The sequence below is a fragment of the Schistosoma mansoni genome, chromosome 2, assembly GCF_000237925.1.
Source record: "Schistosoma mansoni strain Puerto Rico chromosome 2, complete genome".
NCBI lineage: Eukaryota > Metazoa > Platyhelminthes > Trematoda > Strigeidida > Schistosomatidae > Schistosoma > Schistosoma mansoni.
Genome location: NC_031496.1, coordinates 33,763,944 through 33,780,182, shown reverse-complemented (window position 1 = coordinate 33,780,182; position 16,239 = coordinate 33,763,944). Strand labels below are relative to the sequence as shown.

Below are 16,239 nucleotides of genomic sequence, written 5' to 3'. Positions count from 1 at the left end.
GTTCAAGTTGCCATACCGCATAAGCACAAAGATGCAGACAACCTCTACCCCATCGGGTAGAGGTTGTCTACATTTTGGGAAAGTATATAGACGTTAAGTGTATTAACGTAGTGATATAAAGGTTTCTATACAAGTTTAGGTTCTCATCAGCTCTTCGGCATTAAGACATGAAATTCCTCACAGCATTCCAACAGTGGATAAAAGTAGGATCTGTAATGAAAATATGCATTCCAATCCTCGTTTACGGGAATGTTTTGACAATCCAGTCTGACAGATGCTTTCTTCAGGTTACAAAGGGTTGTTTTTCACGTTTGTGTACATGGGCAAGAATAGCAAACCAATTCCTACAGTTAGGATTATTCATAACTGTTAAGGTCCTCGCAAACAATGTGACTTCAATAATCAGCTCAATAGATTCCATGATAAACGTCAATAATATACGATCCGATACAATGCAAATCAATTCAAGCTTTCACACTTCAAATAATCATAGAGAGGAATATTATCACCTGCAATAGAGATTTAAGTATAAGAAATACAGTCCAAAGGGGAAAGGCTAAAGGTAATACTCAACTGAAGGTATAGGGAGAAATAGAGAATAGATATCAGTGCTTCTACACCTTGTTAGATTTCCTGCTGTAAATTACGACTCGCGAGGTACTGAACTAGTAAGTCTGGACATCTAGATACTACTCAGACCAGTGGTTAACGATTTCATCAAGTGATTTCTACTCACTCGTCTTCTGCAACCAACTTCCAGCCAGCATTATGTATTAGGAGCAGTGACCAGTCATACGTGGGATTTCACGGCCCCATTTTTACCAAACAACAAGACCTTACATTTTTGGTGGTTTCGCTATACGCAAGTAATACTTTGAAGAGACAATCAAATGGGTGCAGCCTATTTAGTGACCCACTTTTCACAGAAATATAGTGCTGCACAATATACTCGCCCATTTATAGACGAACGGACGTCTGGTCTATTCTGCAGGTCACGCAAGATAACAAATGCGTAGTCATTTAGAGCACATGCTGGTATTTTTCGAGTCACCGTCTTAACCAGGGCAAGTGTATCTTCTACTCCCCTTGACTACTTTATTATGGCCAAGCCTTAGCACTGAAGTAAACCACTTCCGAAGCAATACTTTGGAGAAACACCTCAGACTACTGAATCTTTTGTTCACCCACTAATTAGCTTGGTTCCTGTCAGTTCCGTCAATTCTTATCACAAGTGATCTACATGCACGAACCACCACACTAATCTGTCATGAACTCTCACGTACGACCTAAGTGGCTATGGGACTCATATTTGTATTAATTTAGTCCTTCGTATCCTGACAATTAAGGACTTTCCCCATAATTGAGTTAGTTACCTTGTTTTGTTCGACATGAGTGCTTATCAACCCTTGTTAATTCCTTGGAATGCCCTATACTCGATTCATCAACTGCCTAACTGAAGCAGATTTACTTAGCAATTTATCTTTGTATTTACAACACTACTTCTGGTGACTACTGCAACAATCGTTTGTGAACTTCATCTGAAGCAGTTTCCCCGTACTTCAAGTATATCACATCAACATGTTCAGGACGCAGTTAACAAGTCCGTGTTTATTTATTTAATCACATATATATTGGTACAAAGGGCACCGGGTACATATGCGCCACACAACAAGTCCGTGTACGACTGGTCGAGGGAAGGTTAGAATCCTGCCAACATTTTCACCACAGAAACATGTCATTCTCACCGTAATTTGGTACTACCATCTTAATCAATCTCTAAGGGTCAGTTCACGAAAATCGATGCAATAGGTAATAGTGGGTGTCCCTGACGAGGACGTAAAAATAAGTGCTGGATTATACGCGAGGGATATAACCAAGTCAGCTGAGTTCCCAAAAGACTGGCCGGATCCTTGGCACAACTTCCAACTGCTGGGCGTCAAATAACGTAGTCGAGTGTAATTTGTTTAGCCAGACATAGAGCTGCATTTAAGGGTCACAAAATGTCCCGAAACGTTGAGGGTAGATGTTCGATTTCAACTTCCATTGCCGAGTGCTCTGCTCCAATTGAGCAGTAGACAATTATGAGAGTTAATATCTTTGATACAACATTGGGTAAGCACATCAACGTACGGGCATCACAGGATATATCTGCTTAGTCATAACTCGGAACAAACTAGGGTCGCAATCTTTATCCAAATTTTAGAGCTGAACGAGGAACTTTAAGGTAGTTAGTCATTCCAAGCTACCTAGAAGTTAATAGCCTTTGCAAAATAATTGGGACATTAGCTTAAATCACTAAACTATCTGGAAACGATTTGCTTAGAGTTTTGTATAGTTGCTGAAGTGATAATGTAGCAACTCGACTCCTTAGCGTAGATGTATACCAGCTAATTCTTTGGCAAAACTGGGTCTCCCTGCATTTCGTATACACAGATATATTATTTCTGGCCCTAACAGTACTGTACGGCAAATTCGATGGTATGTCTATATTAGACCAAGACCACTTACCAATGTTTCCTGTTATTATCTCGTGTTAACGTCATTGTAGATAACTAGGTAGCAGTACACCGCATCCGCCTGAATGACGGTTATTAATGATTTTCAGACATAAATCTATTAGTAGGCGAGTCTGAAACAGCTACAACTGCGTTCTTCACATGCTAGTGATGTACTGGCATTACAAATGAAAAAATCAAAATTGGCTAGCGCAGAGTAAGTAAAATAGGTTAATTACCCTTAATTCACTTTATGAAAAGCCTTAATGGTCTAAACTCCCATATAAACATGTTACAAATGGTATGACATGAAACTGCCAGATTAACAAGCAAAGGTTTGTGATTGATCATCACCTTTTTTACATACATAATACTGAGTTAAGCCAGGTGATCCTAATGTCAGTGATTTGGATTTTTATATTTTGACACAATGACGAATTTCTTCACACTAAAACGGGTGGCATTTGGAATAAATGTAAACTGACTGAAGTTACAACTACAACTAGCACCCTACTCACGGATAATAAGAGATCTGCGGTATGCTGTGACATTGACGCGCACCACCAACAAAAAATGCAGAATACTAACACCGAGTTTTCTCACTTTATTTCTACTTATTCACATGTTTGTATGTTAAGGTACATTTCCCACAATATTCACGGTCAAAGTGGCTGGCCATAAAGACTCCTGCACCGCACTTATCGTTGGGACATTCTCTCCGTAACCGCGTTACCTTTCCATTTGAGTCAACCTGAAAGTGTCAAAATTATGCAGTGAAGTCTATTACTTTGTAAAACTTCAGCGTCGCGAGTTTTACTTTTTTCTTCTTGTGCTTGATCTTCTTTGGAGTGGTGTAATTTTTCTTTTTTCTCTTCTTTCCTCCACCTCGAAGTTCACAATTTACGTCGACATAATCTAGGTCGGTGATACCAAAATCTTGTAGAAGTGCACAATCGAGTAAAGGAGAGCCATGATGATAAAGGGACTGAGTAGTAGCCTGTATGCCGGTGACCAGAGAAATTTTATCTTTTAATGACCTCACGGACTCATTTGGTCCCGCAGATATCACAACCTGGTCATGAAGGTGGGATCGAATAAACAACCTCATCTTAGCACGTCCACAACTATAAAGCGCGGTCTAGTTTATGAAATGAACCAAACGAAAGTATATATTCCCATCATTATCATAAGTCGGTTAATCAGCTTGTTAAGTAGAAAATTTACTCAGAATGTATAAGTAACAAGGATTTTATTTTACTGAAAGGTTGATTTTTATTTTCAGTCGTTGTGTTAAATGTAAAAGCGTCACAGATTTCTGAAGATTAATTCAAATGGTTCAAATGGTTGATGACGAAATAGAAGAAGCTTTCGCTTAACGGGCTTCTGTGTCTAGTAGCAGTGGATTACCAATACCTTCAGGCAGGAACCTAGGTATATTAACGATAATAGGAAAAAAGAAAGTGGTAAATCATAATAAGATGTTATCCTTAGTCTTAAAGAATAGGTCAAGTTTCCTCTTAAATGACTCCTGGGAAGTCGCTTGAACTAGCTCAGTCGGCAGCGAATTCCAGCATTTGACAACTCTTACGGAGTAGAATTTGTGTCTGCAGTCTGTTCTAATATGTTGGGTCTCCAGTTTCTGGGTGTTACCCCTTAGCTTGGTATTGTGACTAAGCCTAAGTAGATGTTTAAGGGAATGACCAGAAGTGTTAAGGATACTGTAAGCCATCAGAAGGTCACCTCTAAGACGCCTGTACTCTAACGGGTTAAGGTTAAATTATTGGAGGCGCTCTTCATAAGGTTTGAATTTGAGTCCCCGAACTGATTTCGTGGCTCGACGTTGGATACGTTCCAGAGTGTCCTTATCCTTTTGGAGGGAGGGAGGAAATACTATGTTTCCGTACCCTAAATGGGGACGAATAAAACTGTTGAAGATTATGTGGAAGGTTCTACCTTCAAACTGGCCAAAAATGCGCTTCAATGTTACCAGTGCAAGGTTTGCTTGAAAGGCGTTTTTGTCACAGTTCGCATACGATTTCAGGTCATAGGGTACCAACACTCCTAAATCTTTTTCTACTTGGGATACTTCCAGAGAAGAGTTTCCTAAGTTGTAACTATAGTCTGCAACATGTCGCAGATGGACTACTTTGCACTTCGAAGTGTTGAAGGTAAGTCCGTTGTCGTCTACCCAACTTTGAAGTTTGGTCAGATCCTCCTGAAGTACTATTATATCCTTATGATTACATATCTCTCTCCAAAGTTTCACACCATCAGCAAAAAGCAATAAGTCAGATGAAACTTGTTGAGGAAGATCGTTCATGTAAACAAGAAGAGAAGAGGTCCTAGTATTGAGCCCCGGGGGACCCCACTAGGACATTCCATAGCCTGAGGGAGAGTGAAGTTAACCCTGACCTTAAAATGTCGGTTTTCTAGGTATAAAGTGAGCCAGTCAATCAAAGGGGGTTTGATACCCAATCTTCTAAGCTTATTGACAAGACATTCGTGGTTAGCCCTATCGAAAGCTTTTGAGAAATCCAGGTAGATGACGTCAACCTTCCCCTTGCGATCAAGGATGGTTGTCCATCTGTCCATCGCAGTCAGCAGGTCGGTCATACAAGAATGACCTTTTCTGAAACCATGCTGTTGAGGTGAGAAGAACTTTAAGGATGATAAGTATTCTTGCATACCGTCGTATATTAGAGATTCCATAATTTTAGAAGGTATGGAGAGAAGGGCCACTGGTCGGTAGCTTGAGGGTTCACTGCGTCGACCTCCTTTGAAAATTGGGGTGATGTGAGCCAGCTTCCAAATTTCCGGTAGCTTGCCTCTGCTTAGCGAGCGTGTAAACATCACGCTAAGTGGTGATGCCAGGATTGAAGCTGCTTCCCTCGATACAGCAGAATGAACCATATCCGGACCGGTAGAAGTGTCTTTTCTTAAGTGCTGCAGTTTACGGAGCACCAGGTCAGCACTCAGGTCCACTTCGAAAAGTCCTGTACAGGTGAAGCTTTCGTCAGTATGGTTGATGTGGTTCGGCTGGAATGTCTGAGAGTATTGTTCTGCCGAAAGGTTAGCGGCATCACCGTCGTTGTTGGTCGGGCCATTAGGACCTAGTAGTTGGGAAACTCCAGTTTTGCCTTGTCGAAGAGAAGCTGCGTAACTGAATAAACTTTCCGGATTGGAGACGAATTTATCGATAAGTTTGGTCTGGAACTGAAGCCTGTCTTCTCTTATTGAGTTTGAACATATTTTCCTTATGCGTTTATATTGCCTGTATGCGTCGTTATTGTCGGTTCGTTTATATTCGGCCCAACAGTGCTTTTTGCGGCTTAGCAAACGACGAGTGCGGTTCTTGATGATTGGAGGTTGTTTGTAGCTTTTTGGGACCATTTTAGGAACTGAATGCTCAGTAGCACATAAGATCGTGTGCAGTAAGAAATCCCAATGAGCATCCACTTCAAGTTGAGGGTGAACATCCCAATCCACCTGTTGTAGATAGTCGTGTAAAGCTAACACATTCAGCCGTTTGAAATTCCAGGGCCCGTTGCTAGTGGGATATCTTAGCTCCGTTTTGCTGACAAAGCTGAAGGACAGGATGGCGTGATCACTTTTCCCCAGGGGAGCCAGGATTGAGAGGTTGTCGACTAGGGATTCTTCATTTGTGAATACCCAGTCTAAGCGCGACGGCGTCTGACTGTTTCTCCAACGAGTTGCCGACTTCACATTTTCGAATAATCCCAGGTCACCGATGAGGTTGAAGAACAGAGCTTCAGTAGAGCTGTCACCTCCAATGTATGTATGTTCCACGAAGTTGATTCTAGGAAGATTGAAGTCCCCTAAAATCAGGATTTGAGAGAATCGAAGACGCGTATAGTGATTATTATCGATGATAGTTGAAAAGTGTCTATATAACCCTCTACTATATCGTTCAAACTATTAATTTAGTCATGTAGAGTAAATTTTCAACATGGTTTGGGTGGATACCAACTTAAGTTTATGGACACACACTGTTCTCGTTTTCTGTTTATATCTGTGTTCCACCTTTAAAGAGTAACCTCTTTCTGTGAGGAAGTTTCACCGCTTAAGGGAGTTCTTTTAACACAGTGAAGTAGTAAATTTATCCCGAAAATAAGTGATTTTTCAGATGCCCGGAATTGATGCTCGTTGTGTTGGTTTCAATGAGCACTCCTTACTAAAGGGATGCAACCAACCGTTAACACTAGATCACAGCATGGGATAATGTAAAGCGTTTCTCCTACATTTGATGGCAAGCAAAGATTCCACAGATTTCAGGACCAAATAACGCTTTTATCCCTAACATCTTTTTAATCGAAAGATAACAACCATTAGAACCAAATTTCAGTACCAGGCGAGTTAGAAAATATATTTGAAGAGCTGTCAATTTGTTGTGAAGTGTTTGATCTAAGGTGCCTAATATTTTTGGGGGATGTGTAGCACAATATACTAACTGGAGATCCAATGTGGATAAATATCCGGACGCCCTGAGCTAAATGTACCTGAAAGGTGGTTGCATACTTGCTCCTGTTAACCATCGTGGAGGGGCATAGGCCTTCGATCTACATTCTTCGTCGAACTCTGTCCTGGGCTCTCCTTCCTTTCCAGTTGGTTCCAGCTGCTATTCATCCTTTTGATGTCTTCTTCTAGTTCCCGACTCAGTATGCTCTTCGGCCTTCCAGTTTTCCATTTCCCTTCAGGATTACAGGTAACCGCTTGCCGCATGATTCAATTAGGTGGTTTCAGTAATGTATGTCCTACCTACTCCCATCGTCTTTCCCTAACCCCCCCAGTTGGAAGCTAATTCCTTCTCTCCTGTAGCAGGGTGTTGTCAGTAGTATCTGACCAACAGACACTCAGTATCTGATGTAGACAACTGTCTGTTCTTTTTCTTCATTGATAATGGTCTTGGTATTTATCTAAGTTTCAGCTCCGTACAATAAGACTAAATGCATCGGACCTTCCTTGCTCATTGGTGATGTGTTCAGGGTACGTAAAAGTAAACATTTCTTCTTGAGCTCCTCCATCAAGTTGATAGGGGTCGCTGTTCCCGTGGATAACAACCTTGCTGAAAAATCTCTTCAGTGCTTTAGTACGAACTCATATTCTACATTTTTGGATATCGTTGAATCAGATTTTTATCCCAAGTATATTATACAAATTATTTGGTGACACTGTTCACCCTGATCTGCCTTAGAATGTTTTAGCTTCCTAAAATCTCAACAGTAAGAGAATGTTATTCTTAGGATGATAAAAATGAATAAATGACTAAATATCTCATTAAGTAGCCATAACTGAAACATTTTGGAATGTCAGTTAAAACTGATCAAACTACAGTTTACAACGATATATCTTTAGCACAGATCCTGTTTCCGAAAGTCATAATTACTGTCTTGGCAAGTTTTGAAGTATCACAACTTACTGTGGTCTTATTATACAGAACTTTGTAAAGAAAAGCAAGGTTAAGTTTAATTCGTCTTAACCATAAGGGATCCAGTTTCCATGCTTTACATCTATCTATATATGATAGGTCAAGCGTATGAAGTCTTGTAAAATGGCGTTGTACTTTCTCAATTTTCTATCAGTCTATGGAAGAAATGCAAATAAATATAATCGAGAAGTATCCCAGTAGGGGCCGAACACACCCTATAAAGAGTTATTTTGGAAATGCAAACAACGATTGATAAACCCAATAAGTCTACGGGCTTTGAAGACTTGTGATGTAGCCTGTCCGGTGAATGAAAGACTTTCGGAATGGTTCACTCCTAAATCGCGGATATTACGTAGCTGTCTAAATTACGTCTTGTTTAACTATGAGCTTGTCTATGGACCAAATGCGTCGAAATACATGCACACAGATTTTTTGGTATTAAGAGAGAAACGATGCTTCACACCACTCTTGGAGTTTATCCAGGTCTTTTTGTATAATAAAGCTGACATTTAAACTGGGACGCGGGTCGAGTGCATACACTACTTTAAGGTTGTCAGCAAATAGAAAGGTTTTGCTAAGTGTAAAGCAACTGCATATGTTGTTAACATGCATGATGAACAATAGGGGTCCAATGACTTAGCCATACAAGACACCACTAGCAATGGTCTGAGGGTCGGAGAAGTGTTTCCCTATTCTTACCATCTGTGTTCGATCCATTTATGCATTTTAACTGCTATACCCAAAGCCTTTAATTTCAATAAGAGGGAATAATGTCGTACCTTATCAAACGCTTTAGTAAGGTTAAGATAGAGAGTGACAAGTAGTTTCTCTGCATCCCCGTTGTTTATCATACAATCAAAGTATTCTCGGTGACAGGTTATGCATGGCCTTCTAGAAATAAATTAATTTTGTAAAGGTATAATCAATTGGTGAATATCTAGATGACTGCCAATTTTCTTTTTAATAAGCTTCTCAATACCTCAAGACAACAGGGAAATGTGGTTATTCGGACGATATTTGTCAACGTACAATCTGGATCCCCTTTTAAAGTCAGGGAAATTTGTGTAGTTTTCCACTGTGAAGGAAAAATGCCTTAATCGGAGGACAGATTAAATATTTTAGTAAACAGAATAGGAATGTCAGCGGCCCTATATTTAATTAAATTAGCCGGTATTCCATCATAACCACTTCCTAGAGAAGATTTTATTGACCTTATTGCATCCCTCACAATGCTCGGCGTGAATTCCAGGTCTGCTAATATATATGCTCTGAAACTGCTGGTTAGACGTTTATCCTGATGAAATCTTGTGAATGTCTATGCAAATGATTTGCTAAGCAGCTCAAATGGCTTTGCTGGGTCTCTCGTAAGTTCATCACTGACCTTCAGGACAGTAGAAATACTAGATTGGATACAACGTTTCTTCAGAGTAGCTATGAACTGGAAAATCGTCACTCAGTCTCTAATTCCTATGTTTGTCAAAAATTTTTGATATTGCTAAATACTGATAGGATGTCGGGAGTAGCTGAGAAGCCATACTGAATGAAGGACGTATTGCAACTTCCTCAGTTTACATCTCGATTTGATGGGGGTATAATTACAATGAGGGGCATAGGGTTGTTTTGTTATAATTGGAGAGATCAGGTCCAGACAAGTCTTGAGATTAAAATAGACAAAATGTGGAGCAGCATTAACGTTGCTAGAATGAAAACTCCTTCCAACTAAGACCAGGCACTGGTACGTCTGAGTAGGACCAATCGGTGTTCTCAAAGTTTTTGATAGATTCCATGAGAACTTTCTTTCCATTGGAGGTACAAGAGCACTTTTGCACAATGAGTTGACAGACTACTACGATGTGGCCACTGCCCGTGAATTCGAGACCAATGTATTCAGTATATGTTGAGACATTGTGTACTAAAATGAAGTCTAATAAGCTAGTTTTTCTGCTGAGCTTGTTGACTATCTATGTCTAACTGTTTGTTTCTAGTGCTTCAATGAATTTTTTAAAGGGAGAAGAATCATGTGATGAATTCCAATTAATAGGCGGTACGTTGAAACCGATACCAATTAAATTGGCTTTTGGTAATGATGAAAAGTATGTAAATGCTTGATTTAATTGTATACCCAATACATGAGGGGTATTTGGGGGTCTATAAACCCAGACTATTATAAAATGTTGATGTGCACGGTGATCTACATTGACGAATATAGCGTCGTCTAAAAGTTTGCGATCCCCTGGGGAGATTGATATGTTTCTTACGAAATCCATTTACATTCATATCTTATGAAATATCAACCCAGCTGAGTAATTTTCAACAGTGAAAATTGTAACTTATTTAACAATTTGATCTTGCCTGTAAACCGGCATGCCTCATGTAACAACCTGTTATTCGAGAATAAATCATTATTATTATTATTATGGTCGAAATAATATCAGATTGCACATACATTATAAAGCGCCCACCGTCACGTTTGAGGATATCACAAGTATTCGGAGTTTAGGAATGCCTTTACGCGTAACAGTTGTTTACGCAAAATACTCAACATCCACTGGCCGGATACTTTCAGCAACAGCGTTTTATGAGAGGAGACAAACCAGCTTTCAGTTCAAGAGAAAATTATGAAAAGACGTTGGAAGTGGATAGAACGTGCATTGAAATAATCACCAAACTGCATCACGAGGCAAGCCCTTACTTGGAATCCGGAAGGAAAGCGGAAAAGAGGAAGGTCAAATAACACATAACGCTGGGAAGTAGAAGCAAATATGAGAAGGATGAATGTTAACTGGAAAAAACTAGAAATGATCGCCAAGGACAGGGTTGGATGGAGAATGCTGGTGTGCGGCCTATGCTCTTCAACTAGGGGTAACAGGCGTAAGCAAATTTTACGCGTTACACCTTTATAATCCAGTCGAATCAGAAGTGGGGAAGTTCGAAGTTATATTTGAATTTGTAAAAACTTTCGTCTGAATTAGAGCGAATAGTTTCACAGTATTTGGGCGCCGAGTTGATGTAAGATATATTTCCTTGAAAAAGCTTGGACTAGATTATCAGGCGAAAGGTTGGATTTACTTCAAATGCATTCGCTGAGATTTTACAAATATATACTTTTTATTTACTGTCTTATATTTGAATGGTTATTGATGTCTCGAGAAGCTTTTACCTGGGCTAACCGACGGTTATTGGAGATGCGTAGCACGGGTTACCCACTCGTGATCTGGTACATTCAGCTAAATGGTTCCATTAAAACTAAACAGGTCTGAATCAAGTGTCAAAGGTTCACAGAACTATTTATTTTGGGGATTTGTTTACAGTACAGCGCACTTACTCAATTGTGGGATAGTGATGTCCCTAAGGCGCGGCCAGCGTGGCTCAACGAGTTTGTCGTTTGTAAACACCTCTGATAACATACTATGTTCAGCAGCATTAGGCCATCTAGCTTCACTACAAGTAGCTATATAGTGCATATTAGCAATGAAAAACAAGTACAATGGAAATTTTGATTCATCGTAAACTTCGTCGGTTTCTCTTCTTTTCCAGACGTTCTGGAAGAAAGGATATGTAAATGCATGCCGAATTACACTCATACATACTTAAGGACACAGAACGAGCGAAAAAGGAAAATGAACTTGTATACATGCATTTTAATAACATAAAATGGTGTGGAAACAGTTTTCGCACAATGGTTGTTTTCGGGTTCATTCTTTGGAAAGTAACATACATACACCTTCATATGAGTATTTTAGCAAAAAATTTGTTTTCAGTCAGTTTGGGGATACCACGATACAAAAGCATAACGAGATGAGACAAAATGTTGTGTTGTATCTTACGTGCAGTAGTCGTTCAGGTGTTCCAGAAACCATAGCCTTCTTCCAGAACTCCTTGTTTTAGGTCAATTTCCAGATAACAGCGAAGTTTCTTAGTGATTTCCGATTATCGAGTGGGGTATCGTAATTGTGTGGCTCGTGCTGTTCGAGTGTACATAGGAAGTTCAACATCACTATAGTCTCCTTGTAAATATACGGCTTTAAGACGATTGGTGCTGACGCTATTGGTAGTTCCGTCCCTATAGATGATGAAGTATTTAGGTTTACGTTGAATGACTTTGAAGTATCCTTCGTATACCATTTTGGGAGGTTGTCATAATGAATCGGAACATATGAAAACGTATGTACTATATCCTAGGGCTGTTTGAAAGAAAACATCAGTTGACCCTAGTCGAGTGCAAACAGGTTCAACTAAACGCATGGGGTTCGTAAGCCTGCTCGTATAAGAGTCTAAATCCATAATCATTGAGGATGATGAAGGATTCATTAGTTCTCCTGCAAGTCAGAGTATCATTCAGTAAAGAAGTTGAGTTGCAATGTATTCAGTGTCAGCCTTTGCTCCATTGCAAATGTCAAGTAACACGAGTGGAAAAGCATCGGTACATTGCGAAAGTTTGCAGCCGAATGTGAAGCTCTAAGCTGTCGGTAAAATCGTTCTACCATCTTTTTACTTTGTGGTTGTAGCGGTCATTCGGAGTTGTGCTATTCCTAGTACTGTGTTCAGAACGGAAACGCTGAGATTCCAACTGACATCCATGGTCTGTAGCGACAGATAAGGGGCAGTCGTAGTTTGCTACTAGTCGTTCGATGAAGGGACGGGTCACTGTTTCGGCAGTAGTGTCCTTGATGGGTTCTGCTGCTGGCGATCGCGTGAAGCCGTGTACTCAAGTTAGGAGATAAGAATATCTATTTAAATCGGGTTTAGATCCTACCAAACTCAGATGAACGTGATCGAAACCAGCATTGAGAGTTTTGAAAGAGCCTAAGGGACATTTGTTGTGTCCAACACCTTAAATTTCTGGCAGCTTACACAGGAGCGTGCCCATTCCCTCAAGTCTTTGCTCATACCAGGCGAACAAAGTTGTTCTGCTATGGGCTTGATAGTTGCTTGAACACATAGATGAGAAAGTTTGTACAACCTATTGAGGACGTTGCATCGATAATGTTTCGGCACTATTGGAAGATCCCTACTCTTAGATGTATCATATAGTAAGGTTTTTTTTACCTGTTTCCATCTGCTTGATACTTAGTTTTGAGGTTGTCAAATATAACTGACGCTGAAGATCAGTGTCTTTCTGACGATGGACGAGTTTAAGATGTCCGATTCCCTGGAAACTGTTCAAGGGAGTTATACGGGATAAGGCTTGTGGAACTACTTTGTTTGTCACAGAAGTATTGTGTATATCTGAAGTAAGCTGAGAAATGTAGCCCGGTTGTTGATACTATCAAGGGAAGTACTTGTCTGAAGATGAGCCCAGAGAGAAGGTGAGAAGTTTGTGGTCGGCAAATAGGGTGAATTATTGACCTTCCATAGAGTGTTGAGAGAGGCGTACAGCAAATTACACGGCTAGGGGGAGCTATACCTCAATCCAGTTTCTGGCAACCATCTCGAGAAGAATGCCGAAGGTTGCCAGGTGTTGTTTATCCACTGTCGTAAGAGTTTTCCAATCGCCGAGTCGGAAGCGTCTACTGCGATACTAGTTCGTCCAAAAATTGAACAAAGCAATATCAAAAGTTTTGATGGAACGGTTATCACTAGTTAAGATTCTAATCAGACCCAAACACGTGTCAACCCAAAGAATTTTATGTTGCATGCGAATCCAAAGAGTGAGTTGTTACGGAATTGTAACCAACTGATTGCAATCAAATTTACCTAAATTATACACCATAGTGACGTGCTGAAAATCAACAAAACTCCATTTTCTCTGAGAACTAACAATCATTGTTTTCGAGAATGTATGGACTGAGAATCAACTGACACAGTATCAAATTCATCGAAAGATCAAATGGTGTTGAGTGCTTTTCTACACCTTCATAATGATTCACATTGTTTCATCTTTCATATTTAGTCCTTCAGGCTACCAGAAATCTACAGATTTCTGAAGGCGGATGATGCATAATAAAGATTTGAAATTCAATTAAATCTAACTTGTTTCATTTCAATAATTAATTTAGTTAACAGAGTGTAGTGACCTGCTTTTTTCGACAAGAACAAGATTGGAATAATGGAAACAATTATTATTATGACCAATTGTACCAGCGATTGTTTTACTGTACTTGTTGTTGTTTAACTGTAACAAAGTCACTTCTCTTTCCGCTATCCGCCTTGTTTGGTTTGAACCTTCTCACGCTCTACTTCTATTGCCTGTACTCGTTGGCACGTCTCAGTATTCCTTCGATACCACAAGATCGCCGATAAATATACTCTATCTGGACCAGTTACAGTCTTCTGGTTTGCGAGTTATCAAAGGGACTAATTCTTTTTTGGGCGCGTAATCTTATTGTAGTGATGATCATAGTTAAATGCGACTCGACGCCATCTACAAGGGAAGAACACTGTTATCTTGTCATAGACCTTTTGATCATTTCTCACACATTATTTGTTCTCTAAATGTTCACAGTAACAGTAAATGAATAAATTATTAAATAAATGTTATTATTATCTCAATTACTATGCTTTGATTTTAATACGTCGTACTAAAGCTTTTTAAGGTATTTAGCTGCAGTGTTTAAGAGTATACTTTGTGGAATGTGATAGTGTGATGATTTAAGAGTATTTGAATCATAGTATGAACTAGTAATCCCATCAATAACTCAATTTAATCAAGAAGTATTAGATGAGCACGAACGAATGAACTGAATTTGGAATTCAAAATCAAAACAGTCATCAATACAAGGGAATTATTGGTTCATTCAAACACCACAGATAGTTAGATGTAAAACACATCCTGTCTCCATTTATTTTGCATGATATTTTGAGACTATTCTGTGTATGACAAATCACTGTAATCCATATTATTAGATTTCTCGGTATTTCAGTATGTGAATAGAATGAACACTTATATTTGACTTTTATTTCTTCAGTTTTAACATCTTTACCTGAATCTTTAATTGATGTCGTTATAAATTCCGAGGAAACATCATTCCTATTCAATTGATAATCTAATGGATTTCGTCATCTATCAAACTTTGATTGTGTAATACTCGTGAAGTACCTTCAATCACCTGATTCCATTTTCCCATTTTCTCAGTAATCCTCTTTCAAAGATTTCCATATGGGTAAATCTAGAATTAGAGATGTATTCAAATAGTTAAATATGTGAGATATTTCAGTGAATACACTGTTTATAAGCCCAGAAATAAGAATTATTATGATTTTAGTTTTTGTGGCATGTTCATTTGACTTCAATTTTGGATAGACATATGAATATGCCATGAGTATACATCTTTTTTTTACACCGAATATTGCATAGGCTAACCCTGTTTGAGCGACGGCGGTAATGTAAAGCCGAATATGGGTTACGTTGAAAGAATTTATTTCAAGAATCTGTTTATCCAGATAGACATTCAGAATAAGGAGCAGGTAGGCGAAGTAGAGTGGAGAAAGTGAATGAGCCAACTAGTTTTGATGAAGCATGACTCAGTATTTATAGCCAGACAAAATAAGGCCAGAAACATGTTACGAATGGAGTAATCAATATACACAAATGCTTTCAGCTTCCAAACTAAATAAGTTTGTAATGATGAATAACTGTTTAGATTAGTTTAAATATGCGCTATCACCGAGTTGAAACCAAAATAAGGTAGTTGGGTAAATGATGGTTCTGAATTTCGTTGTAAATTTAAATGTACATTATTACCTAAACAAATATATCTTGGGACCACCGAGTAAGTAATGCAGTTGTTGGGAAACGGGTACTAGGTAAGGATGGCAAATCGATTTATGAAGTAGTGAAACTTCATCAGTTGAGATGGCTGGGACACGTGTTACGTATGCTTAATCACCGACTGCTCCGACGTACAATGTTTCATGGTGTAGGAATAGGTTGGAAGAAAGCTAGGAGCAGTCAGACCAAAACGTGGCACAAATCCATGAAGTCACTGACAAGTGGACTGAGTCATGTTGGTAGGTGTAGACTACCTGGTTGGGATTCGCGAGATGATAGCAATCGGTGGTTAGAGGCCTTGAATGACATGGCTCAAAATCGTTTGCAATAGCGAAGGTGCATCCACTGTTTGTGTTCTGCCAAATTCTAATCGTCTGAATTCTTCATGTCTCTCTCTTTTTTCTCTTTCCAAATGTTATATCGATTGAGTGTGTGTATTCCCTGTTTATATACGACGTGATAATCCCCGCCCATCAGAGAGGCTGTGACTTTATCGATCGGAACAATTATACACAAAAGCTGTATGAGCAATCTTGAGTACTTATCAGTCCTGCTATCTGCCTAGCCCAGTCAGTTAAGTTCAAAAC

At 39.3% G+C, this 16,239-nt stretch overlaps 1 protein-coding gene across 1 annotated transcript; it reads right to left on the bottom strand.

Moving 5' to 3' along the window:
• Positions 1–3,084: 3,084 nt before the first annotated feature.
• On the bottom strand, positions 3,085–3,658 carry Smp_017280 (putative ubiquitin). The gene is made up of 2 exons (XM_018796436.1): positions 3,283–3,658; positions 3,085–3,246 (listed from the first exon to the last, which is right to left on the bottom strand). Exons 1-2 carry the CDS (start codon positions 3,601–3,603, stop codon positions 3,106–3,108), a joined length of 462 nt encoding a protein of 153 aa, XP_018650649.1. The 5' UTR covers positions 3,604–3,658; the 3' UTR covers positions 3,085–3,105.
• Positions 3,659–16,239: the final 12,581 nt, after the last annotated feature.